Below are 25,893 nucleotides of genomic sequence, written 5' to 3'. Positions count from 1 at the left end.
AATTTCTACAGAGTTATGTCGCTAATGAAGAAAAAAATTTCTACAGAGTTATGTTGCTAATGAAGAAAAAAATTTCTACAGAGTTATGTTGCTAATGAAGAAAAAAATTTTTACAGAGTTATGTCGCTAATGAAGAAAAAAATTTTACAGAGTTATGTCGCTAACGAAGAAAAAAATTTCTACAGAGTTATGTCGCTAATGAAGAAAAAAATTTCTACAGAGTTATGTTGCTAATGAAGAAAAAAATTTTGTAAAGAGTTATGTCGCTAATGAAGAAAAAAATTTACACAGAGTTATGTCGCTAATGGAAATCATATTTAAATTATTTCAAAACGACGAAACGAAGTTGTCATAAGCTCTCCAAGAAAAGCTGGCAGTCTAATGTTTTAATAATTATTGTGATGTCTTACATGTTCAAATAATGAAGGCATAAAAAATACGACGCCGAGATATTTGACACAAATTGTTCGAAACACTGCAAAACACTGTAAGTATAATAATTCGATTGTTTTGAGCAGATCTGCACGTTCATAATTAGGACAGATTACCATCGTATAGCTTTGACTTAATCTCATTCATATATAGAGCATTTAATGTAAAACAATCTATTTACAAAGATTGCTTTCTTTTGATAGCGAACATTATAACTGAAATCACACTAAAATAGACCATAAAAAGATGTCACAAAGAATGAACGTACGCATGTTGCAAAAACGACACGCGGCTAGATTGATATGCTTCATTAAAATAATAAAACAGTTCTTCAATCGTCATCCAGGAAGAAAAAATTGCCGGAATGCTTTTGCTCAACATCCTATAAAACGACATATTAACAACAATCAAATAATTAAATCATGACGAACGACGAGTAAAATAAATCTAATATCATACTATACCTTGACCGAATTTAGTTTGTTTATACGCGGTCTATAATTGCTCGGGTCTCTTCGGAACGTGATACATAATGATTCCAAAAATTTATTCATCCCCGACAACAGGCTCTGTGGACTGGGTTTGAGAAATAGGAATAAATGTTAATAATATAAACAATAAATGCACAAGTGGAAACACAAATAGAGATAAAACAAGGAAAATAATAAAAAATACCTTCTAGCAAAAGTCGAAACAGACGGTGTACCGTCAAATACAACAACACGATCAGCAAGGTACGTCGCCATAATAAAATCGTGTTCAACGATAAAACCAGTTTTCTTTGCATGAAGTATAAATCTAATTATAAAAGCACGCACAGATCTTAATTAATATCGCAAAACATTTAAGCATATAGACTGACTCCATTGTATTGTCTTATCGTAAATTACAGAAAGGTTTAAAATTTACGTCAGATACAGCAATATCCTAATTTACACAAAATAATTTCAATTCCACCCAGGATTTGATCACTTTTTATCCAGTACATTATTGATAATCCGTTTTGAGAATATAAAAAAGAAGAAATAGATAGGTATGAATACCTTTTAATCACTTTGGCAGCAACAAGACGTTGTTCAGAATCCAAGTATGCAGACGGTTCATCAATTAAGTAAACATCAGCAGGCTAAAGTTAAAAAATAAACAATATATTTTAATAAATGGTGCTGCAGTTTTTAACTATCCTTTATTACTTTTAGCACTACATCAACGAACCTTGCCAAGACATAAAGTTAAGGCGACACGTTGTAATTCACCACCAGATAAATTTTGCACTTCTTGATCAAAGATGTTCTCAATTTGAAGTGGTTTAATGACATCTGTGATGAACTGAGGATGTATGTAAGCATCGCGAATTTTCTCGTGAAGAAGCTGTCGTACTGTGCTCTGGTGGAAAATATTTGATTGAATAAAATTTTATGCCCTTTTAAACCGTATTGTGTCGCTACAAAACAAAACTAAAAAGTAATCATTGAAAATCTCTACTTACTCTAGATTTTGGACTGATTTTCTGTGGTTTATAGCTAACGTTCAAAAGAGGGACTTCAGCTGTAAAGACCAACACAAAAACATGAAAAAGTAACCAGACATGTCTGCTTAATATTCAAGTCAAAGCTTTTTATTTGTAACATACCTCCATCTTCAGGTGGTAGTCTACCAGCTAACATTCTGATAAATGTTGTTTTACCCGTCCCTAAAATAAACAATGAATAAAACAGAAACGACTACGTAACTTACAAAAACAATGAAAAAACAGTACAAAATATCATCAAGATTTACCGTTTTCTCCTAACATTACGATTATTTCCGAGTCAGTAAATGTCCCGGATTCAAAGCAGTACAAAATATCATCAAGATTTACCGTTTTCTCCTAACATTACGATTATTTCCGAGTCAGTAAATGTCCCGGATTCAAAACAGTACAAATTATCATCAAGATTTACCGTTTTCTCCTAACATTACGATTATTTCCGAGTCAGTAAATGTCCCGGATTCAAAACAGTACAAAATATCATCAAGATTTACCGCTTTCTCCTAACATTACGATTATTTCCGAGTCAGTAAATGTCCCGGATTCAAAGCAGTACAAAATATCATCAAGATTTACCGTTTTCTCCTAACATTACGATTATTTCCGAGTCAGTAAATGTCCCGGATTCAAAACAGTACAAATTATCATCAAGATTTACCGTTTTCTCCTAACATTACGATTATTTCCGAGTCAGTAAATGTCCCGGATTCAAAACAGTACAAAATATCATCACGATTTACCGTTTTCTCCTAACATTACGATTATTTCCGAGTCAGTAAATGTCCCAGATTCAAAGCAGTACAAAATATCATCAAGATTTACCGTTTTCTCCTAACATTACGATTATTTCCGAGTGAGTAAATGTCCCGGATTCAAAGCAGTACAAATTATCATCAAGATTTACCGTTTTCTCCTAACATTACGATTATTTCCGAGTCAGTAAATGTCCCGGATTCAACATTCAATTCAAAAGATTCTACAAATAGAAAAAGTTTAAAATTAAAAGAAATAAAAATATAATTTAGTATAGCTAGAAATATGCGATAGTTAGACAAACGAAACAACATACTTAATACTTTTCTCATATCAGGATAACTATAACGTCTCAATTTTTTTATTTCTTCCTCCTGAAGGAATAATGCCATGGTTTGATAAGCAAATCTACTCAAACTTACACAGTAAAAAGTTGAGAATAAATTGATGTATGAAAAAAGGAGAAAAAAAACCTTATCAGCTGTTTCTGCTACTTTAAATGTCAGTGATGTGTCACGAAAACGTAGGTTTTCCGTTGGGACGAAGCCATCAAGAAATATGTTGATGCCTACAAATAATTGAAAAAGATTGATCAATTTGAAAATTTCTATCACAATATATTAAAGTAAAAGAGAATAAATAAGTTGATGCTGAATATAAATTCTTTTTACGGAGATTCATATATCTTTTTTATTATAAAATTAAAAGAAACACATTTTATGCAATGTACCTTCTCTCACACTGAAAGGCATAGTAACTACCCCATATGCACCAGGAACACCATAAAGACAGCAGATGAAGTCAGATAGATAATCCAAAACACTCAGATCATGCTCAACCACAATGATGTACCTATGAAAGAAATTGCTTGCATTAACCACACAAAGCTGATAAAAATACACTAAAATCCTGTATTTATAGAAAACGCGAAGTTTGCGGTACTTAAAGTATATGTTCATTTTTAGTTTTGTTGAATGTAAAGCGAGAAGCATTGTATCACAATTATAAAAGTAATATCAAAGTAGACATTTATGATATGTGTATAAATATACAAAGAACCTGTTGCTTCTTATTAAACTCCTTATGGCCAATGCAGCTTTCAAACGCTGTTTAACATCGAGATAACTGGAAGGCTCGTCAAACATAAAACTGATGGGAAAATTACATAAATTCTTTTGATAAATGAAACATTCAGCATGCCACAATATTTCACAATGATAAAAAGTAAGTCAGTAAAATTTTAGTACATCACTTTTGTAAAGTCCACTCACATGTCAGCCTGTTGGACACACACAACAGCGCAAGCAAATCGCTGTAATTCTCCACCAGAAAGTTCGTCTACATTACGCTCACGAACTGTTAACAAGTCTATATAGTAAATGAAAAAATCATATTATACATCTATGTACAAATAAAAATATGTAAAGATGAACCACGTAAAAATGAGCAATAACGTGCTAGAACATACAAAATAGCTACTATAACAATTGATTCTTACCAAGCTGCTTGCAAAACTCTTCTTGAGATGATGTTTCATCTTTTCTATCTAATATAGATTGCACACAACCCTGTAGAAAGATAAAAAAAATTACAACTTTTCTATACCATTTGGGATGTCAATGGGTTTTTGTATTTATGTTGTGGTTTTTCTTTCATAAAAATTTATTCTGATATTTTTCTTTAATCTTTGAGCAACATACAATTCATACAAAGAAAGAAATGTGAAAATATTACAGTCCATTAAAAGTTAAAATCTTGCCATGGTTGTGTTATCAAATGACTATTTTCAATTGTGGACAGCATAAAGTCATGGTCCCTAAGGATTTCACTGCATGATTTCATAACAAATAAATTTCCTGAAATGTGGTTGAAGTTATGGTATGATAATGGAATAATGTCCATGTGGTGCAAGTTATGTAGTGAAGGTTTTATATGCAGACAGAAATAACTTCCTTTGAACTAGGAATATTTATATTCTATAAGAACACACATATATATAGTATCTGGCAAAGAAAATATATATTTGTCTGCTATACAAAATAAAATATGAACAGAAGCTGATGATCCAAATGATCTTACCTTAACAGCTTTTGGAATCTGGTCAACATATTGTGGTTTGATGATAGCCTGGAAAGGCATAAATGCATATCATTTGCAGTTTAATTTGCTGTACAATGTTTACATTGTGTTTCACAACACAATGTAAACACAAACATTTTTTAAAGTCTGTTTAACATACATTACATTACTTACACAGACAAAATACACACCACAAATAACAAAATTTCCAACAGTTCTATTACGCATTAAATAAACAATTAAGAAAAAACCAAATGAAACCATCAAAAATATCTTGAAGCTTGAAATGCAGTGCATCTACCCAACACTAACTTTTAGATCATCCTCAAGGATTTTTGTGAAATAATTTTGAAGCTCTGATCCACGAAAATATTGAAGAATTTCCTGCCAATCAGGAGGATTCTAAACAAAAAGCATCAATGCATACAAGCTTAACTGGCACATAGAATAATCAAAACATGAGGTATTGACAACTTCAGCAAAATCTTAGAGATCCTTAGAGACAAACATATGAAATACCTGTGTTGTCCTAAATAATTATGTGTTGTCCTAAATAATTATATGTTGTCCTAAATAATTATGTGTTGTCCTAAATAATTATGTGTTGTCCTAAATAATTATATGTTGTCTAAAAATAATTATGTGTTGTCCTAAATAATTATGTGTTATCCTAAATAATTATGTGTTATCCTAAATAATTATGTGTTGTCCTAAATAATTATGTGTTGTCCTGAATAATTATGTGTTATCCTAAATAATTATGTGTTGTCCTAAATAATTATGTGTTATCCTAAATAATTATGTGTTGTCCTAAATAATTATGTGTTGTCCTAAATAATTATGTGTTGTCCTAAATAATTATGTGTTATCCTAAATAATTATGTGTTGTCCTAAATAATTATGTGTTGTCCTGAATAATTATGTGTTATCCTAAATAATTATGTGTTGTCCTAAATAATTATGTGTTATCCTAAATAATTATGTGTTGTCCTAAATAATTATGTGTTGTCCTGAATAATTATGTGTTATCCTAAATAAGTATGTGTTATCCTAAATAATTATGTGTTGTCCTAAATAATTATGTGTTGTCCTAAATAATTATGTGTTATCCTAAATAATTATGTGTTGTCCTAAATAATTATGTGTTGTCCTAAATAATTATGTGTTGTCCTAAATAAGACTGATAACATACATCATATCGTCCTAGATTAGGTTTCTGTTTTCCTGCAAGAATTTTTAGAGCAGTAGATTTTCCTATACCATTGGTTCCAACAAGACCTAAAACTTCACCCGGTCTTGGAGTAGGTAACCTGAGAAATGTTGCAAAACAACACAATACTTAATGCATAAGACATTTTTAAGAGAAAAAACACATTGAATATGTATGTATTCACATTTCAATAAAAGTCATGCCAAAAACCTTTCTCATTGACAAATATTTACATGTAAAGATCAGATTTAAAGCAAATGAGATTTGTATTGGAATATATGAGAAGATGAAGAAATAACCAAAGCAACTAAAGTATGTGTACACAATAATCATACATGAGATTGTCATACTATCAGCTATTCTGAAACTGAAGGTATTTAATAAAATTTTGGTAGATCTTGTAGACTATGAAAGTATTTATATTATGATATACAAACTTGCCTGTGTAGCTTGAATGAATTTGCATTATATCGATGTGTTGTATCTTTTTCAAGGTTACTGGGAAGATTTATGATATTTATAGCTTCAAATGGACATTTCTACATTAAAAGAGTTAGGAGAAATTAGCCATTTTACAAGTAGCAAAGTTTTACTGAATCTTTAACTAGTTTTTTTATTCAACACCAACATCAAACATTGAATTCCATTATCCTCTTCTATTAAAAGATGTCTTTATACATGCATGAATAGTCATGTTTTGTATATTTATAACAATGTCTATGTACAGGTCAGTCATATATAAATAATTTTTTTATACAGAGGTCAATAGTCATAACTGATCACAGCTGGTCCAACATGATCATAATTGGTAATAACAATCTGGCACAAAGCATTTTTACTTAACATTTGAGTCAACATTTTGGCGTACCAGTTAAAATGAATTAATACATAGTTTGTTTAGAACATAAATCTTGCTATGTTATAAGTAAAAAATTAGTGTAAATGTTTAATATATTCTATAAATAGATAGATTAAATACACAAGGCTGTGTCCTGTCTTAATTTCTATATCAGTGGTGTAGCCAGCTACTTAATTTGGGGATTCATATATGCATGTTACAATCCATAAATACAATTGACTTTATAGGAAGTTAATAAGGTAAAACATGAAAATATGAATACTTGCACCCTCCCCCAAAATAATCAAGGTTGCTACCGAAGTGACCATCAGTGGACGTTACCATCAATGAACGTTACCATCAATGAACGTTACAATCAATGGGATACACTTACCTTAACACAAATACCACAACCAATGCATAATTCTTCTGATATCTTACTCACTTTAGAAGCAGGTGTAACCTCAATACAAAGTTTTCCTTAATTTCAAGAATATTTCCGATTACATTTAAACATTGAATCTGTTTAAATTTACAATTATTATGTAATACATACGTACCCATGCGAACAACAGGACAGGCTTTTTTACATTCTTGACGACATTTCTTCGGTTTACACCTATCGGTATTTACAATAGCAATCCGAGTTAGTTTATCGCGTGTAGCCATATTAAAAATGTAATTAAATAGTCAATCCATCCACAGGAGGAGAAAGCCACATGAAAGATTGGTAAGAGAAAGGGAGAAATCTGATGATCTGAGCACCTGGCATGGGGCACGGCGTGAAAATTGAGTGAATAGATATGAGCCCGCGGTTCTACCGAACGAGCAATTTTATAGTTTTATTATGCCCCTATATCAAAGCCACATCAAAACCATTTGTAACTCGGAAATAAAAGCAACTGATTTTGAATTATGGCTTTTTTCGTAAAAAGCCTGTATTATGACCATTTGTTTCTGGCTAGAAAGACCTTAGTTGATTATCGTTTTCTTTGCATGAAGTCAATTCAAGTTGAAACTAGTAAAGTGAGGAAAAAAGATGACAATCTTGTCAATCCTGAAAGTGTTGGGGATTATGCTATGAGAATGATGAAAAAGTTGGATGAAGAAGGAAAATTGAAAATGCAAAAGCGTTCGGTGTGGTTGATAAGAAGACATATGGATAGCGTTGCAAAGTTCTATGAAAATCCAAAGCAAGTTTTAGGTCTATCTTTGCAGGAATTTAAAGACAGAGTGAAATTATTGGAAGCTTTGGGTGTTAGCCTTGAAGATGCTATGGTGATTGGTTTATCCTATCCTTCTTGTTTATGTTTTGATTTACCATCAATGCATTCTATGATATCTTTATTAAAAAATATGGTTGTTATCTTCCAAAACATTTCATAAAGTATCCTTATGTGTTTTCCCTGGAAAGTAAACAATGTGAAAGAAACTTGCAATACCTTAAAGACATTGGTTTATCAACAGAAAATATTGGTAACCTTATTGACGTCAATCCCATTGTCTTAACTGCAAAGCTTTCAGATAAAGCAGAAAATTTTGCCCAATATGCCAAAAACTTTCGACCATCAAGTAACATATTAAGACTTGCTTTGAAATCGTCACTCCTCAAATCAGGTGAACAAGTGGTTTTAAATGAAGATTTTGATAAAATTTTAAGATTTCTCAATGACCTTAAGATTGATATTTCAAAATTGATGCAAAAATGTCCTGAATTTTTGTGTTGCAAACATGAAAATTTGCTAGAGACATATAAATTTTTATCTGGTTCACCCCTCTATTGTGAAAAGAATCATATTAAAAAGTTACTCAAGTCAAATCCTCATGCATTCCTTCAGATGAATAAAAGCTCTTTCCAAAAAAGTATACAAAATCTTTCAAAAATCATTGATTGCAATGTAAAGTTGTATTTGTTATTGCAAAAGTCGCCAATGTTATTTTTTGACAGTTCATCCATCTTGCTTGAAAGAATAGAACTGCTAAGACAATATCAGTTTTCTCAAAAAGAAATTGTTTTATTGCTGGGAAAAGCTGCATTTGTGTTCAGCGATGAAAAATCATCAAGTAATCTGGAAAAAAAACTTCACTTATTGCTTTCATCAAATGACATCACAACTGGTCAAGTTTGCAAGTCACCAATTATTTTGAGAGCACCTTTGGAGAAGATACAAAAAAGATTGTTTTTTATAAGAATGAAGAAACTAAACACATTGAATCGTCATTCTCTCAATGAAATATTTTTCTCTAGTAATCAAACATTTGTAAATGAAATGTGTGAGTCTTCTCTGGATGCATACCTCTCCATTATAGATGTTTTAGATCCAATCTAGTTATACTGTGAACTTGTATCCCTGGAATTTTTCATAATTTAAATATATATGTTTATAAAACAAACACAATGAATCGTGTGTGCTGATTGGTCTAGAGCTGAGTTTGCATTATCCTGTGCAAAACATATCTGAGCTCAACCAATCAAATCAATCTAAACAATCAATCAGTCAAAGAGAATTTGCAAATCGATCATGTATACATTTTAAAGGAAAAATTAAAATGTTTGTCTTTTTTTGCATTATTGTTATTTTATAACGAGCTGGTGCAACCCTCGACCTTCGGTCTTGGGCTTGCACTAGTCTATTCTCGAGTTCTCCCAAAGATCTCCTCGGTTTGCATTAGCCCTTGCAAACACAGTAAACATCTTTTATTTCTTAAATAAAATTTTGCTGATCATTGCATTATTCTTTTGTCTTTGACAACCCACATGGTGGCCATGACGCAACATGAAAACCATTTTAAACACATATAAGTTGGACAGCAATTTTCAATTTTATTTTTCATCAAATAGGGAATTTATATAATAAACTCATATGGGATAGGCTCAAGAAGTTCAGGTTCCTTTCCTCTGTTTTTGACAAAATGTGCTTCTCTAGGTGCCACAGGCTTAAAAAAGATAAGATTTTTGTTGTTAAACATACAAATGTAAAATTTTTCAAGCAAATAATAAATTACATTATTACAAAAGGAAAAATAGTAGTTCAAATATAATTAAACTAATATTCAAAACATAACTTTGGTTAAAGTGCTAAACCATGACTTACCTGTCGTTTTAGATTGACTTTTACCCCTTCTTCCTGAGCTTGTTTCTTTTTCTTGTCATTTTCTTTCACACGTCTAAAGAAAAGTTCATCAGTGTTGTCATTTCATTTTTAAAAAAAATTTTTGACTGTGGACTATGATTATTGTGTTACCTTAAAAAATCATCTCGGCATTTCGAATGACGAACATGCTCAATTCGAACATTGATTCTTTTAGCAAATATTCTACCTCTATATAAAAAATGACAAGTGCACACCATGATGAGATTGCAGACTTAAGAAAGGTTTACTGAATTATGTAGCATACTTGACTTGTTTGTTAACAATAATTCCCAAGCCACTTTTGGTGACATTGAATACTCTACCAGTTTTACCATGATATGATTTGTGTGGCATGCCTTTCTGAATAGCACCATCACCCTACATGGTACATAAAAATACATGAGACTCTGTGTTATGAACAAATCAATTTATTAGATTACAATTAGATTATCTTTTGTGTTTAGATTTAGTAGCAATCTTACTGAATCCTAAACAATCAACCAGTGGAGTTAAAAGGGTTTACTCCAAGATTAAGTGCAGTGTGCGAAACTATATTTTAAAATCAATGTTAACGAGACTTTTTTCAAATATTCTCAGAATAAAATGTAAGGGAAAAAATTGCTCTTTGATGGCCTGAAGAAAAATTGGTCCAGGCAACACAAAACAAACCTTTATATCAACTATGTCACCCATCTTATAAACCTTTAAATATGTGGACATTTTGTTTGGCCCTGAAAATATAATCAGTGTATTACCATTTGCACTAAGGAACAATTATAAGTTGTAAAAAAAGTAAATAATATAGTAATTACCATGTTTTCTGAAAGGTCGTGCAAACATATAGCGTGTTCCTCGACGTTTTCCTTTGGGGTTCGTCATCGTAAAGTGTTTCTTGAAATTATAATTAAATGAAAAACTTACAGAGACGATAAAAACAATAATGAAGACGGCAAATACGAAATTATAAAGGAAAGAACTTGAACCTTTTACACGTGCACAAAGATGGCGGCGAAGTAAGCAGAAAAAGAACGAGAATTATTTGTCTGTCTCGTTTTCAAGTTGGGCATTTCTGAGCCAACGGACACTTCTGTACGCGGTGGAATCAGTGGGTGGAATAGATGCAATGAATGGGTGAAATGAAGAAAATTTCTTAGTTTTAAAGCTCCCCACCGTCATTTTCAGGACTAGGAGATCATTGACCTCATTGTATTGATTATCAGTTAAATATTTTCTCAAACTCAGAGTCAAATACAACTTGTGTTTCTTCAACATTTATTTTTCAGCATTTTCGAGCAAATTTGTAATTTTAGAAATTAGTAGTTTAGATGAAAAATGATGATTGACCAATCAAAGTAGAAAATGAACAACTGCATCCACAACATACACAACTGTAGCAAGGAAACCAAATACCTGCAAAGAATAAGAGTTGCAGTTTTAAGAGTAGCTCACCCATTGATAAAAATCACGCAATAGTTGAAAAGATTGTATCAACATTTTGATGTTGACATTGGGCGGACAAACATAAATATTGAATAAAAAATACACGCTTACTTAACATTAATTATCATTATCTATGGTTAGGATTATTATACAGAATACTAGCTGGTAGAGCGGCTTGACATCTGTCAATTTCTGAAATGAATTAATGAGCTTGTGAAGAAGCCCCCTTCAATTAAGTTTACAAGAACAAATTTGAAAATTGAAGTTTTATGAAAATCTAAACCAAGCAACATTAATTAAAGAACTTACAGATGCTACTATGAGTTGACTGCAGCGGAATTTCAATTCTAAAATATCAAACAATTTGCATTGGTTTTGCCCTCTCCAAGACTTATACGATTGTACGGTATTGGCGACAAGTGAAGAAGCCACCAATAACAGTATGGCCAAAATGAGAAAGACAATAGAGTCCTATAAAGAAATTAAAACATTGTGTTGAGTCCGTCTATTTCACGTAAAAGTTATGTATTTTTAAATCTTAAGTGCACTATTCATGCATCACAGTTTATTCATCGCATGTTTACGTACTGTTCTTGCCCAGTTGAAAACATCGATCTTTTTATGAAGACCAAGAAAAAATACGAGTTGAAACAAAAGCGAAACACTTGCTGCAGTTGCAGCAACTCCAATAAAAAAAAGTACATTGTCCTTGTCATGATAGTGATAACCACTATCGTCTCGGTCAACATGATCTTCAAAATATCCAATGCTACCAATGGCAACCAACAGTAATACCTGACCAAATTAAAAAACATTTTTCAGTAATTGTAATATATAATTTATAATGGACTTACTGCAGTATCACGCCCTCATCTCAAGTAATAAAATTTCATGCACTACTTAAAGTGTGCAGGTTAAGTCTATAAAATGACCATAGTATAGCCCAAAGTTCTCATTAATACACAAGCACAAAACATCAACGCATAGTTTTACTCACAATTTGAGTGATTTTCAACACATTTGAAAGTGATTTTAAGTATTCAACGCCTTCGTTTAGTCCACCCATGTTGGCAAATGATGTACTAAAGATATAAGTTCAGAAGATACATACATAAGACAATTTTAAAACTCGTGATTGACAAATCAAAACTCTTGTTTCTCAAGTTTCACTTAAATATGCTTTTACATACCCTTCTAATAACTTCATGATCACTTTATAAAATCAATGATTTATGATTGTCGCTTTCTTATTGATAAACTGAAAAATATAAAATTCAATCAAAATTTTATTTTTGTTGTGCAAATTGGTTCCCAATAGTTTTAGGGCTTCAATCAATCCTCAATTCGATGTAACAATACACACTACAAAAGAAAACAAGAATGATCTAAATTGTTTATTTATCACATATTTTGGAGAATCAGTAGCCGGCTGCAAAGTCGACCAAATTTTTCGTAGGTTTATTTTCGTGAGTTAATTGTCTGTGACCTTACGCAGATCACGGGAGAAATATGGAAAAACATGTTTGAAAAACATCTCATGACATATGACCTCATTTCATAGCTAAAAGAAAAATGAGGCACTATCCATGGATCTATTAAATGTGTGTTGCTAACATTTTTACTTACAGTGGCGCATAAACAGCCCGCAAAGTCCAGACGTAACCGGATTTTTTAAAATACCGATATTTTCCCCTCAGTTTCTCAAAAAATTTCATCCACACGTAGCATATTTGAATCGTTTACGACTGTCGACACGTAAACGCAAAGACGGAGGAAATTTTATACAAGAACATAGCATGTGTATATTGCTTGTAATAAGAAATTTTCAAGTTTTCAGAGGATCAAGTTGTAATTGTGTGATGTTTCGTTATTTTATAAAATCATCTCTTTTGCATCATAGAACTATGGATGTTTATAGATGTTTGATTAAAGTGAGATTACAAGAGTTAATGTAGCCAAATAAATCAATGACACAACCGCAAATCTAAAGGAAAATTCTAAAATTAAACGCGACTTACCTGTAAGTTGAAGTTTGATTGAGATTCTACAAGTCATCAGTCGGGAACGAAGGAGTCACATGAGAAGCGCACGAGTGCTTCACTGATCAGTTTTTGACGTGAACAGTTGCAGGAAAAGAAGAACGAAGAGTCACGGGAGGGGAGGGTGTGAATAATATATATGGCATGTGACTCCTTCGTTCCCGACTGATGACTTGTAGAATCCCAATTAAACTTCAACTCTCAGGTAAGTCGCGTTTAATTTTAGAATTCTATTACGTCATCAGTGACGTCACTACGGAGTCACAAGAGATTTTAAAGTCCTGCAGCTGTTTACTATGTGCGTATGAATCCAACTCAACATTTTGTAAAAATATAAATCCTTTTATGCGAAATTTAACAATATATATCATTTACCAAATGCTATTCAGGATAACTGAACTGATATCATCACTAACTTGTGTTTATCATGAAACTTTGCGAATGTACCAGAATTGGACCATCCTGCTGATTCCATGATGTTTATGTAAATTTAAGCCAACCGCTTTAGCACAAGAAGTTGAAGCGGCAGGAGTGCTGTAGCAAGAAAATTCTTTTGTGTCAATTCCGGATTGTTTAAGAGTAACTTTTACCCAACGGGCAACAGTATCTTCCTTTAGTCACTACCTTATGTGGTTGCTAAAACTTATAAGCAGTTGGGTTTTTCTTTTGCAAAGTAGTTGTGCGTTTAATATAGTCTTGAAGGTAACTTATGACGCAAAGTCTCTTGTCATCCGGGTATTCTCGTAGGTGCGGAGGGGCTTGGTGTTTCCCTATCTTGGTCTGTTTAAGTACGTGATAGATGGTAATAACACATCCCTCATAAGTAAACTGAATAAAATTCACATCAATTTGGTGAATGATTTGACATCGCTGTCCCGACAATAATAAAGCAACGTGGCTAAGTTTATTGTGAGGTTTTTAAGTTTAATTTGGTCAACGGAACGAAACTCAGTTAGGTAATTGAGAACTTTCTTCACATCCCATATTTTAGAGTATTTTGGTAAACATGGTTTTAGTTCAACTACTCCTTTTAGAAGTCTGCAAACCAAAGATCTTTACCGAATGAGATTCCAGCGTTTGGAATGATCACCGAAGATAAGACAGACCGAGCAGTGTTAATAGCACCGTAACCCATCCCTGAATGAAACAGTTTGGAAAGAAATTGAATGGCTTTTGCCGTACGGGCTCATGTGATGGAAGTTTTTGCCGACGACAAAATTCTTCCCAACGTAACAAATATGACTTATATTGTTTTCTTGTACCTTTTACGCCATGATGCAATGGGAATTTCTTTCGCTGCATTTGACAGATTTTGGTATGCTTGATTTTCCCGGACCATCTGTGATAGTTCCTTGTAAAGTGGATGAATCTCCTCCGGATAACTAGGAAGTTTTTATAGTGTCAATTCTTTTAGGTGTATCGGAGGCTTTTCCATTATTCCTAGAGCTTTTGGGTACCACGGTTGGGATGGCCAATTTGGAAAAGCCACACACATCTTGCTTTGTCTTCTTTTATTTTCTTCAGTACATTTCTTGTAATACTGAAGGATGAAAAGCATAGAACATAAGTTGAGACTAAAGTAGACTAAATGCGTCCACTGACGTTGCATGAGGGTCGGGCCGATAAGAATTATAGTTTTTACATTGTTTATTTATCCTTGATGCAAAAAGATCAACATGAGGTGTATAGCCTAGTTTCCCCAAAGCATTTGTCAAACAACTACTATTTATCATCCATTCCGACGCTCTTTCAATCCTTCTAGACTCAAAATCTGCAATAAAATTGTTACTCCCAGGTATATGCACGGCACTGACCCATATCTGCCGAGCATTGCACCATTCCCAGAGCTTCTTAAGTAAACTGTTGCAGTTCTCAGAATGACTAGGACCTATATTGTTAACAAAACTAACTACCGAAGTGTTATCAATCATAAGGCAAATGTGTATGTTAGAGTTAGTTTGAGCAAACGTTTTTAAATCTAAAAATATATGAAATAGTTCCAAATAGTTTATGTGTTCTCTGCTCTCAGAATTTGACCACAATCCTCTGGTGCTTATATTTTGGCATGTTGCTAACCAACCCCTTTGATGCATCGGTTGTGATAACCATGAAAAATCAGTTTAAATGGTTGTTCTAATAAGTTGAATGACTACCAGTTTGATTCTAAAATAGCTTTGTTAGAGAGGGTTACTTTAGCATCTAAATTACCATTATTTTTAGTTAAAGCTAAAGATTTATCCTTTTCTAAACTCCGGTAATAAAGAGGTCTGAAGAATAACGTGTGTTGATGAGTTTGATATGCATTTGTCAAAACAAGCTAAAGAAGACAAACAGCATGCCAAAAACATATGATTGAAAATTTGCTCAGCGCATTGTAACTTTTCTTCTCGAGTAATTTTACGATTAAACAGTACACTTTCATATTCAAACGAATTCTTTTGATCGCATAGAGACAGCCGTCCAATTTATTACGTACTTAAGCGTATATAAAGCATTTCCAAATCACGTACAAAACTTCCTTCACATGACCAAATTATCGTCTATTTAAACGATGTATGTTCGAAAAAGTTACCTTGACAACTAAAGGAAACCCTACTTTCTCCAAGCATTTGCAACTCAAATTCATTCCGAACTCTTGAATTTCTCGCAAGGTAGCAGAAAGGAATAGGAAACAAATTTATTACCAAATAAATTACCAAATTTATAACGTTTGCATTCAAGTTCAGCTTTTCTCACTACTTGCACCAGCAGACGTGTCGTAAAAAACAACAAATGCAGCGACATGGGAGCAAAAAAAATGCGATAATTGATTTTGGGGGATATTTTATGTGGCGCCATATATACGTCAACAATATTATTTTTGCATACTCCTTTAGCGATTTGAATTTAACATTTTTGATCGTCCAAGGTCTTGTTTTACTTGAAATTAGCATGATGAATTTGACATGTTGAATGATGATATGAACATGAATTTAAAGTGTTCAATGTTGTTTTTTTTAACAATATTAAAAACATGTTGAAAAACAAGGCCATGAATATTGACAGAAATCTGACGTCATAACCATGAGCAGATTCATGATGTTTATCAATGACACTCATTGGTACCATAGTATGCATGGTATTAATGAAATGTTTTGTTGATGACTTGATGTATATGAACAAATAACATATCGTAAATATACATAATGTTGAAATGCTCGACATATATACAATTTAAATATAAACATTCGTACTTAGTATTAGAACATCATTATTATAAAGATACAGTCTAAGACAGGGTATAGGTTTAACAACATAAAAAAACACAATTATTACAGGTACGTCAATAGAACATTAACAATTAGACAAATATTTACCATACCTTTGTTTCATCCTCTTCATTATTCTCTATCAGATGCTTCATTATTCTCTATCAGATGCATATATTTTACATTGCCCAGTAACTTGTTTTAAATTTCTGTAGAATATATGAGGGTTTCAAGTAACAAAATAATTGACTTTCAGCAGAACAATCAAATAGCAGCAATTCATTTCCACAAGAAGCAAGCTTTGGATATGCTTCAAATATTTTTTCATGACAATGAGAGCTACTGCCATCCACATCATCAAGACAACTTTGTCATTTCTTTCACAGTTCTTGGTGGCTTAAATGCACTGCTACTTTATAAGCAAACAAATTTAAGAGAGCAAGAATGAAGTTTATGTTTAATCACAGTGTTTCTTTTCTTGGGTTGCTTATCCTTTTATCCAAAAACCGACTGTGTTCACTTATCTGAGTGCTTCCTGATGACAACTTTGGTTAAAACTATTTGAACTGGCAGCAACAAAACTTGCTGAAGTTGACTGCTCTTGGTTAGAGTGGCTCTCAATTGTTATTCCATTAACTACACCTAAAAATGTTTCTGATACATAACAATTCAATCAAATGGAAGCATAAAATAATAAGCCGATTCATACAGCACATACTCTTAAAGTCTAACTCTCCAAGAGAGAACAATAAAAGATACTGAACACGATTTTCTTTGAGATAATGCTTTAGTAAGTATGTGACAATCGAGGACCAGGCTTTACTGTCATTACATTACCAGCATCCATTGAATTTATAAAAAATCAAACAGTTGATACAATACTTGTTTGTTTCAACGCTTTACATGTGTAATGTGTTGACGGTTTAGAATAAAAAACTGGGACTTATAAGCACTAATTTCAAAATCAAAAATCAATTTAATAATAAAACAACTGACTAGTTGTTTGTTGCCTGAAACGTTCGGCAACCTGTAACAATGCATTCCTTGCCAAATTTATTTCGTTTGGGTTCATGTTCAATCGGTTCAGTTTTTCTCACCACCCTGCACAAACACACGTGTGAGGTGTTGTAAAAAACAGCAAATGCTAAAACAGGGGGGTGGGGCGAACAAAGGATGCAATGATTGATTTTCGCGGATATTTATGCCAAATGATGCCAATGCCAAATTATGCCAAAAGGATGCTAATCAAAATCCAAAATGGCGTCCGTAGACAAAGAATGCCAGGACGACGAACTCATAGCCCTGAGTTCTATTTACGACGAGCGAATGTTTTCGAAATTTGAAAGTGGAGGGAAAATAGAAATATTGCTTGAGATTCCTTATGACTTTAAAATCAAGATTTCGAAAAATTCATACTTGAATATAAATGGTTGTGATGATGATGATATAATATGGGATATCTTTCCTGTGAAATTCTTACCTCCTTTAGTTTTAAATTTTTTCTTTCCTTCCTGCTATCCATCTCAATTACCACCAAAATTTACTCTTAATTGTCAATGGTTAAACCAAGAACAGGTATTGAAATACTTTATTTAATATTTTAAGACCGAAGAATGTACTTTCAGCCTTTCAGTTGCGATCATTTAAAAAAATTGATATCTGTTTTTTGAAATAAATCACCCTTCTGTATAAGCAGACAGCAAATCATCAACAAGATAAATATAATTAAGTTTCTCCCTTGCCATTCTCCCCTATCTATGTATAAATATTTTGTTAAATTAATTTCAGCTTTCTTCATTGTGCAAATCGTTGGATTTGTTATGGGAGGAAAGTCCTTGTGAAGTCATTCTTTTTCGTTGGATACAGTTTCTTCAAGAGGATACGTTGGAAAGCCTTAACATCTCTTCACCGTTAATACTTAACTGTCAAGAAGTGAATAAAAGACATGGTTGTGTTGATATAAGAGCCATTCAGAATGTTTCTTCAGTTTCCATTCTTCTAAATGAAATTCTTTGTTTTGATCAAGAGGAAAAAACACGAGCGTTTGATTTGAGCTACTTTACCTGTCGTATATGTTTTTCAGAAAAATCTGGTGCTTCTTGTATAAAATTCCCAAAATGTGAACATGTGTTTTGTTGTGAATGTGTCTCGGAATATTTCAAAGTACAAATTGAAAGTGGTTTGGTGAAAGCTTTAAACTGTCCTGAAACAGACTGTGATTCTCAAGCACTTCCTTCGCAAGTCAAAAAACTTGTCAGTCCAGATTTATTTGCGAAATATGATAAGTATCTTTTGCAGATCAGTTTAAATGAAATGTCGGACTTAGTTTACTGTCCAAGACCTTCATGTCAAAGTCCTGTGATCTTGGAAAAGGATACAACAATGGGAGTTTGTGGAATATGTCATTTTGCTTTCTGTTCTCTATGTAAACTAACATACCATGGTATTTCACCATGTGTCTTCAAAGAAAATGAAATTCGGAAACTAAAACAAGAATATGAAAATGCAACAGAAATTGAAAAATTAGCTCTAGAAAAACGCTATGGAAAGAATCATATTCAAAGAATGATTGATGATTTGATTTCTGAAGAATGGCTTGCAGAAAACTCAAAACCATGTCCTCGTTGTAAAGCTCGTATTCAGAAATCTGAAGGCTGCAATAAAATGCATTGTTCTAAGTGTCAAACAAATTTTTGCTGGCTTTGTGGCAAGATATTGGATGAACGTAATCCTTATCTTCACTTTAATACATGGAACTCGCCATGCTACAATAAATTGTTTGAAGGTGTCGAAATTGATGACGATTAATAAGACAATTTATGGTAGTTACAATTGGGTAGTTATTATATTTCATATTGGCATAATGTAATAATTAAAATAAATTATTAATTAGTTTATACACTGCAATAAAAAGTCGAGATTGATCCGCACAGTTAAATCTTCCGTGGTTCAACTGCAGCTTATTAAACACTTTTATCAAATAACTCAACTCTCCTCCAAAAACTATTTCCTCTACAATTTGCAAATCTGCCTGAGAAAAATTTCTTTAAAAATCATTCAAGAGATGAAAGCCATTCGTGACAAGAACAGAACTAACAATAATTACTACTCAGAAAATATGTTTACGAGTCCTGTATATATTCTTTCACCGAAAGACTAATTCTGCTTTTTTCGTTCGTCTCTTGCATTTACTCCTCGCTCTATGAGTTGTATTTTTTCTTACTGTCAACTGTAGTTTCGACTCTCGACTTTAATTCAAATAACCACCGTGACCATTCTAAAAATTAAGCGTGAATTTATTGTGTAATGCAAAGAAACTACTATCAATAACCAAAACTAATTATAATTTCTGTAATTTCTATGAATAGTTTAGCTAACTGAAGAATTTTTGCTTTCGATACTTGCAATGCTTACGGCATGGAGCAGAGCAAGAGCGGCACAATTCATTGCCGTAAATATTGAATGGGTTCTCGTGCAGTCGTGCTTTTCTGTATGTGTGTACTCCCCAGTTCTCAACAGGCACCGCTGTTATTTAAGTGACTTGTATAGAAAAAATTATGGCATTTAACTGCAGAGTTCAATAAGACAAGTCAAAAGGAAGTGAGGTTCAACAGGGCGCGTTGATTTAGATAACTAAAATTAACTATGATAGTTGAGATGTTTGTAGATGTAGATCACATATCTACTCACTCAGACGATCTACGTCTACCAACATATAACGATACTTCGGGGTAGTTGAATTGGCAATGTAATAAAGTTTAAAAAAATGTGAGAGGTAACTGCGTTAAGGGAAAATCTTCGCCTGCGCTGGCCTAACAGAGAAAAATATATAGCTCAATTTACTCCAATTAATCTTTATTGTTTTTGTGAACTTCATATTCACAGGGGAAAGCTGTCAATTTGTGACCCACCAAAATGAAATAAAGTTTATCAATGTTTCACGATATGATCCGTCGCGCATAAGTAAAAACCAAGGGAAAAACCCAGCTAAGTCTATAAAATGATAGGATTTTTAAATAGAGCTTTTAGCAGCTCACATGAAAGACAGTTATTTAAATAACAAATTCACATATAATTTTAATTTTTTATAAATTTAATCTTTAATATTGGCAGTATGATAAGTATAGTGTATAGAAATCTTTACATATATAATTCTATTTCTTAGACATTAAATCTTAAATTGACCCAATGTGGCAACTGATGAGCATTGTGTAGGCAGTGACTATCTCACCATAGGATAGAGAAAATAGACTTTTTAGACAAGATGTTTCTCAGTCGAAGGCTTATGTAGTTCTGGCGCAAGCAAACATTAATATAATAATATATACTCGTTGGCCTGCGTATTTTCACAATAATACGAACTGTAAATTTTTAATGTTACATTTCTACATATTGACGGCTCCGAAACTGCTTCATAATAAATTGATTAAATGGTTTTCCTTATGCTTTCAACTGGTTCTTGCATTGTTCATTAAGAAAAAAACTCTTCAATTACATTCAAACGTTGACGTACATCCGTCATGGATATAATATCAACTTTGGTCACAGGGTGCACGGGCAGGACATTGACCGACCACCAGATCCATTTGGGTCCATTACGATCCCCTATATTGTTGCTATCACAGACAGGTAGATGCTGGATTCCAATCTCATTGAACAAACGCATCTAAAAATGAAAATGAACAAAAAATGTTTGGAAATGCATATTTGTTTCAGTTTCATTAATTTTCTGTCGCCAGAAAGTTAAAAAAACAGAAAATAGGTTTATGACAGGTTTTTACTCTTATCTTTAACTCATATTTCACTTCATTTAAGTCACTTGTGCATTCACGTATTACTATCACTGACATGAATATCTCTATATATCTAGTGGGATGAATTTAGGAGAGTACAATTCAAGTTAATGAACGATTGAGGCAGGAACTATGGAATTTATTAAGTTCAGAGAAACATAATTTGTTTAATTCCTATGCAATAACTAAAGTTTATATCATCATGAAATTGTAAACTGGAAACAATTCCCAACATGTTATTGTTACATAGTAAATTATTCCAGCACAAACATTCTAAAGTCTGTTTTCCACTAGCCACGTATCGGAACGTATCGTAGCAAAACGTAACAGGGCGCATGCGTGCTTATGAATTTGATGGTCAATAGGCGCAAGCACGCATGCGCCATGTTACGTTTTGCTACGATACGTTACGGATACGTGGTGTAGTGGAAACAGGCTTAACTTATTGGCTCAGAAACATTTTTGCCGGACTATTATTTTTGCGTAATGGACCACGGTCCAAACGCGTAATTTTTCGACAAAATGTAAACAAACTTCGTACAGCAAACAGAAAAACGAAAAAAAAAACAAAACAAAAAAAACGTAAACGAAAGTGATTCGAAGGAAAAACACACGGAAAGCAGTTTAACTTTCCAGACGACACAATTTATTTTTTATTGACGAAAACTAAAAAAGTGAAAGTCAACACGCACAAAACAGCGATGGCGATAAGAAAGCCTTGTTTCAGGTCAAATAATGCCATAAAATAAACCTTTTATCAACTTCGCTTTCTCTGTCTTTACGGAGAATTATTGGACCTGAGTTTTTTTCTATAAATCTCGCCCTACCGGTTTGGTCTGTACAAAAAAACTTCGGTCCTACATCTCTCGGTAAAGAGCTCGAGCTTGGTTGATCAGGGCTTAATAATATTTTTTATTTACCTAACACATAAATACTTTAAAAATACGATTGCTTTTATGATAGAACATGCCCTTGTTTGGATATCCCCACTGCTTTACGTCATGTTAGCTATATTTTACATTACAGTTACCTTGGTAATTACGTCCAATGACAAAAACCATGCAATGACTTTATCGTAGAGAATCTGTTGACGCTCTTTGAGTGTCTCTAGAGATTCAAGATATTCAAATTCACAGTAATTGTCGCTAGCCAAATATGTTAAATTACTATTTTCTATTCCTTATAAACAGTTTTCCTTATAAACTATTTTCTATTCCTTAACAAAAATAGCAATCCTCAACACAAGTTACAATTTATGACTTCAGGGTGAAGTTGTCATACAAGGATTTAGTCGTAAGATTCGAATACAAGGATTTAGTCGCAAGATCCTTATGCCAGGATCTAGTCATAAGATCCTTATACCAGGATCTAGCCATAAGATCCTTATACCAGGATCTAGTCGTAAGATCCATATACCAGGATCTAGTCGTAAGATCCATATACCAGGATCAAGTCATAAGATCCTTATACCAGGATCTAGTAATAAGATCCATATACCAGGATCAAGTCATAAGATCCTTATACCAGGATCAAGTCATAAAATCCTTGTACCAGGATCCAGTCATAAGATCCTTATACCAGGATCAAGTCATAAAATCCTTGTACCAGGATCAAGTCATAAGATCCTTATACCAGGATCAAGTCATAAGATCCTTATACCAGGATCAAGTCATAAAATCCTTGTACAAAGATTTAGTCGTAAGATCCTTATACCAGGATCTGCAGTTATTAGTTATTAATCCATGAAAATTTTCCAAAGGAAAAAAATATGAAAAAAAGTCCGATGCACAAACCAATATCCTCTTCGGGTATTATTTCATCTTTCAGCCATTCAACTTTTGCTGTATTATAGCCATGTTTCTTTCCACGGCTTAATACCTGAAAGAAGAGAATTAAATGACCAAGTTGAACAACAACCACTCATCTTATTTTGTTGAAACTAATGGTTTCTCCATTGGTGTAAATCTAATAGCTTTTAGAAAATTATCTCATGTCAATATAACTCGAATGTCGAGTTTACAAGATGATGCTTTTGGAGTATGATTTCTATTATAATGGATACTGTGATAATACGTTCATGACACCATTGTAATGAACACGTCAAAGGCAGTTTGCATTTACAATATTTTCCCTTAGTGCTCAATTCTATAAATCAAAAAACAATTGGTCTCTCTAACTAAAAAATGGTCAAGCTTCATAATGACCCAAAACTCATCTGACGTAGTAAATGCGACGATAATATTGACCCACTTTAATATGCCCCCCCCCCACGCAAAAAATATTGCATAAGAATCCATGATTTTTGATTGTATAAGCCTTAGAAGTAGACTATTGAGATGGCTCTACCTTAAAGCGTCTTCCACCAACGGTTTTAATAAGAGATCGTCCATCAGATAGAAGAGTAAATTCTTCAATTTTCAGCATAACACCATAATCAGAAAAACTACGGTAATTATCAAGAAAATACGTAACCAAACAGAAGATAGCAACTACCTATATAGATTGTTCGAAATATTTTAAGACATAGTCTCGCTTATCATAATTTCCAAAATTCTAAAACAAAAATATTTTCGGAAAATATTTATAAACAAAATTCACATGTTGAGATGACTATACCTGCCATCATCCCAAGGACAACACATTCCAAATTGTCTTGAACCAGATTCCATGGATTCACGTACCATTAGGCGATAACGTGGTTCAAATATGCATAAAGGGCAAGGAATTGTGGGAAGGGCTATAGTGCAAACAAAGATAGGAACCTCGTCACCAGTATCGAAGGCAATGCTGAAATGATAAAGAAAATGAAATTGACCAAAGAGCCATTTATTTACTAATTGAATGACAACACTTTATGTGCAGTTTTGATTATCCAATAATTCAATGACAACATGGGTGTTCCACGAGGGGTAGGGTAAGTGAGAGTTGTAACATACACAAGGCATCAAAGATTCAGGCAATTTTAACAATCACAATTTCATACTTTGCAAGTTTTTCAACTTCCTCTTCGTGTTGTAATTTTCTTTTCTGAAATTCTTCTCCTAAGTACTTCATGCATATAGCAGTTATACTTTTCGTGACATTCTATATGGTGTTGATGCAATGATTTATAACAAAAATAAAGTAAAGAACAATGAAAATAGTGCCTCTAACTCAAACCGTAGGTTCATTCAACATGTCAGCAAGAGAGATTCAAGAAAGAAAACGATCCATAACCTACAACGCTGTTATGACATATTTTATAGAAAAACATAATAAAGCTGTTTATAAAATTAACAGGTTTAATTTCATCCACGCTTGAAGGTTAAACACTTAGGAAGATGTTTTGCTATTCTGACAACATTTAAAACATGAATTCTTATGAATTTTCCGCTCTTTTTTTGCAATTTAGCAGTGCGTTACATAATTGATAACAAAGAACAAATAACTGTAAAATAGCATACCTGATTTTCAATGTTGATATACTAAAACAAGAAATTTAAAAAATGTACAATTAACGCATTGTTATTAAATGCATCCTTGAGATTTTTAAATAAATAGTGAGTTAATGAATAATCGGAAACTTTTGATGTTGATGTTATAAATATGAGCTACAAAGAATGAAGTCGCATCCATAACGAAATCTATAGCAGGTTTATAGCACGATAATATATTATAAATAATTTACTACACTTTATTGTGGACATACATTACTTATGACACATCTGCAGACAGGACATACGGCATTGTGATCAAGACATCGATTTAGACACCATTGACAAAATGTGTGACCACAAGAACACGTTATGGGGTTGTAAAACATCCTGAAGATTAGAAAAACCGCTGTTATTGCACATGCATATTGAGTTCGGACTATTTGAGAATTAGATATGTGGTATTTGGGTAGTGTTCGCGAATGTCACATTTGGATGGAGTGATAGAAGATGTGTAATTACAGTAGATATGGGTTAAAAAAGAATATTTACTTTGTGGTCGAGGTAAGATAATGCAATGTAGAATCCTTAAATAAGACTAAAATATTATACATATCGCTATATGCTTACAAGATCAAAAGAGAAATGATAAAGGTACGTGTCCGTCTAACAAACACATAATTGTCAAAATAAATACCTGCAGCAGAGAGAACATTCAACATCAGTAATTTCAATCTTTTTCGATAATATGGAATTAACTTCTTCAACAAGAACATTCTTGTAACCATCTGCAAGTATGAATCATGGAATTTCAATTAGTTTTTTACAGAACCAGCTGACCTATAACATATTCTACATGTCATGTCAAAAAGAAAAAAGGTGTGAAAACCTTTATTTCAAGGAGAAATATGTCCAAAAATCTTTGTCAGCGTATGATAGTCTGTTTATATAAATGCTCTTATTTTGAGTTAACTGGATGTTGT

The 25,893-nt window shown here is 32.7% G+C and overlaps 6 protein-coding genes and 2 long non-coding RNA genes across 9 annotated transcripts in view; 3 read left to right on the top strand and 5 right to left on the bottom strand.

The window, feature by feature from the left end:
- Nucleotides 1-346: 346 nt before the first annotated feature.
- LOC124446547 (ATP-binding cassette sub-family E member 1-like) lies at nucleotides 347-7,619 on the bottom strand. The gene is made up of 20 exons (XM_046997387.1): nucleotides 7,404-7,619; nucleotides 7,238-7,323; nucleotides 6,447-6,544; nucleotides 5,988-6,105; nucleotides 5,108-5,197; nucleotides 4,796-4,843; nucleotides 4,215-4,284; nucleotides 3,988-4,084; nucleotides 3,776-3,865; nucleotides 3,447-3,568; nucleotides 3,190-3,284; nucleotides 3,033-3,090; nucleotides 2,868-2,939; nucleotides 2,066-2,125; nucleotides 1,922-1,980; nucleotides 1,648-1,818; nucleotides 1,476-1,558; nucleotides 1,108-1,230; nucleotides 897-1,008; nucleotides 347-814 (listed from the first exon to the last, which is right to left on the bottom strand). Exons 1-20 carry the CDS (start codon nucleotides 7,510-7,512, stop codon nucleotides 764-766), a joined length of 1,812 nt encoding a protein of 603 aa, XP_046853343.1. The 5' UTR covers nucleotides 7,513-7,619; the 3' UTR covers nucleotides 347-763.
- Nucleotides 7,620-7,683: 64 nt separating this feature from the next.
- LOC124445223 lies at nucleotides 7,684-9,266 on the top strand. The gene is given in 2 exon segments (XM_046995929.1): nucleotides 7,684-8,200; nucleotides 8,203-9,266. Coding segments are annotated over 2 exon segments (1,413 nt in total). The 5' UTR covers nucleotides 7,684-7,758; the 3' UTR covers nucleotides 9,174-9,266.
- Nucleotides 9,267-9,647: 381 nt separating this feature from the next.
- LOC124445952 (60S ribosomal protein L21-like) lies at nucleotides 9,648-11,033 on the bottom strand. Its single transcript, XM_046996735.1, has 7 exons — nucleotides 10,961-11,033; nucleotides 10,790-10,868; nucleotides 10,647-10,708; nucleotides 10,243-10,355; nucleotides 10,089-10,166; nucleotides 9,939-10,011; nucleotides 9,648-9,780 (listed from the first exon to the last, which is right to left on the bottom strand). The coding sequence occupies exons 2-7, from the start codon at nucleotides 10,854-10,856 to the stop codon at nucleotides 9,691-9,693; spliced, it is 483 nt and encodes a 160-aa protein (XP_046852691.1). The 5' UTR covers nucleotides 10,857-10,868; nucleotides 10,961-11,033; the 3' UTR covers nucleotides 9,648-9,690.
- A 199-nt stretch (nucleotides 11,034-11,232) lies between these two features.
- Nucleotides 11,233-13,511, bottom strand: LOC124447103. Of its 2 annotated transcripts, XM_046998000.1 has the most exons (7): nucleotides 13,436-13,509; nucleotides 12,745-12,779; nucleotides 12,608-12,675; nucleotides 12,415-12,499; nucleotides 12,006-12,212; nucleotides 11,727-11,888; nucleotides 11,233-11,387 (listed from the first exon to the last, which is right to left on the bottom strand). In XM_046998000.1, exons 3-7 carry the CDS (start codon nucleotides 12,622-12,624, stop codon nucleotides 11,325-11,327), a joined length of 534 nt encoding a protein of 177 aa, XP_046853956.1. In that variant the 5' UTR covers nucleotides 12,625-12,675; nucleotides 12,745-12,779; nucleotides 13,436-13,509; the 3' UTR covers nucleotides 11,233-11,324. The 2 variants fall into 2 exon arrangements, with proteins under 2 accessions (XP_046853956.1, XP_046853957.1); XM_046998001.1 differs by lacking the exon at nucleotides 12,745-12,779 and having other exon boundaries at nucleotides 13,436-13,511.
- LOC124447104 overlaps nucleotides 12,393-25,893 on the top strand; it is a 24,047-nt gene continuing 10,546 nt past the window's right edge. The window contains exons 1-2 of the long non-coding RNA XR_006948607.1: nucleotides 12,393-12,403; nucleotides 16,774-16,777. This is a non-coding gene — a long non-coding RNA (uncharacterized LOC124447104). The remainder of the gene's footprint in view (nucleotides 12,404-16,773; nucleotides 16,778-25,893) is intronic.
- Nucleotides 14,490-17,770, bottom strand: LOC124447105. The gene is made up of 3 exons (XR_006948608.1): nucleotides 16,818-17,770; nucleotides 14,719-14,996; nucleotides 14,490-14,593 (listed from the first exon to the last, which is right to left on the bottom strand). It is a non-coding gene; the product is annotated as an uncharacterized LOC124447105 (long non-coding RNA).
- On the top strand, nucleotides 17,959-19,628 carry LOC124447098 (E3 ubiquitin-protein ligase RNF14-like). The gene is made up of 2 exons (XM_046997996.1): nucleotides 17,959-18,279; nucleotides 18,493-19,628. The coding sequence occupies exons 1-2, from the start codon at nucleotides 17,962-17,964 to the stop codon at nucleotides 19,510-19,512; spliced, it is 1,338 nt and encodes a 445-aa protein (XP_046853952.1). The 5' UTR covers nucleotides 17,959-17,961; the 3' UTR covers nucleotides 19,513-19,628.
- LOC124447097 (LON peptidase N-terminal domain and RING finger protein 3-like) overlaps nucleotides 20,780-25,893 on the bottom strand; it is an 8,426-nt gene continuing 3,312 nt past the window's right edge. The window contains exons 5-13 of the mRNA XM_046997995.1: nucleotides 25,608-25,698; nucleotides 25,186-25,300; nucleotides 24,941-24,961; nucleotides 24,481-24,581; nucleotides 24,114-24,284; nucleotides 23,844-23,940; nucleotides 23,291-23,375; nucleotides 22,528-22,604; nucleotides 20,780-21,370 (exon numbers count right to left, since the gene is read on the bottom strand). Coding sequence (XP_046853951.1) covers nucleotides 21,176-21,370; nucleotides 22,528-22,604; nucleotides 23,291-23,375; nucleotides 23,844-23,940; nucleotides 24,114-24,284; nucleotides 24,481-24,581; nucleotides 24,941-24,961; nucleotides 25,186-25,300; nucleotides 25,608-25,698 — 953 coding nt within the window. The 3' untranslated portion in view covers nucleotides 20,780-21,175. The remainder of the gene's footprint in view (nucleotides 21,371-22,527; nucleotides 22,605-23,290; nucleotides 23,376-23,843; nucleotides 23,941-24,113; nucleotides 24,285-24,480; nucleotides 24,582-24,940; nucleotides 24,962-25,185; nucleotides 25,301-25,607; nucleotides 25,699-25,893) is intronic.

This window comes from Xenia sp. Carnegie-2017, unplaced genomic scaffold (assembly GCF_021976095.1).
Source record: "Xenia sp. Carnegie-2017 unplaced genomic scaffold, XeniaSp_v1 HiC_scaffold_22, whole genome shotgun sequence".
Taxonomy (NCBI): Eukaryota; Metazoa; Cnidaria; class Anthozoa; order Malacalcyonacea; family Xeniidae; genus Xenia; species Xenia sp. Carnegie-2017.
This window is presented reverse-complemented; position numbering and strand designations above follow the sequence as displayed.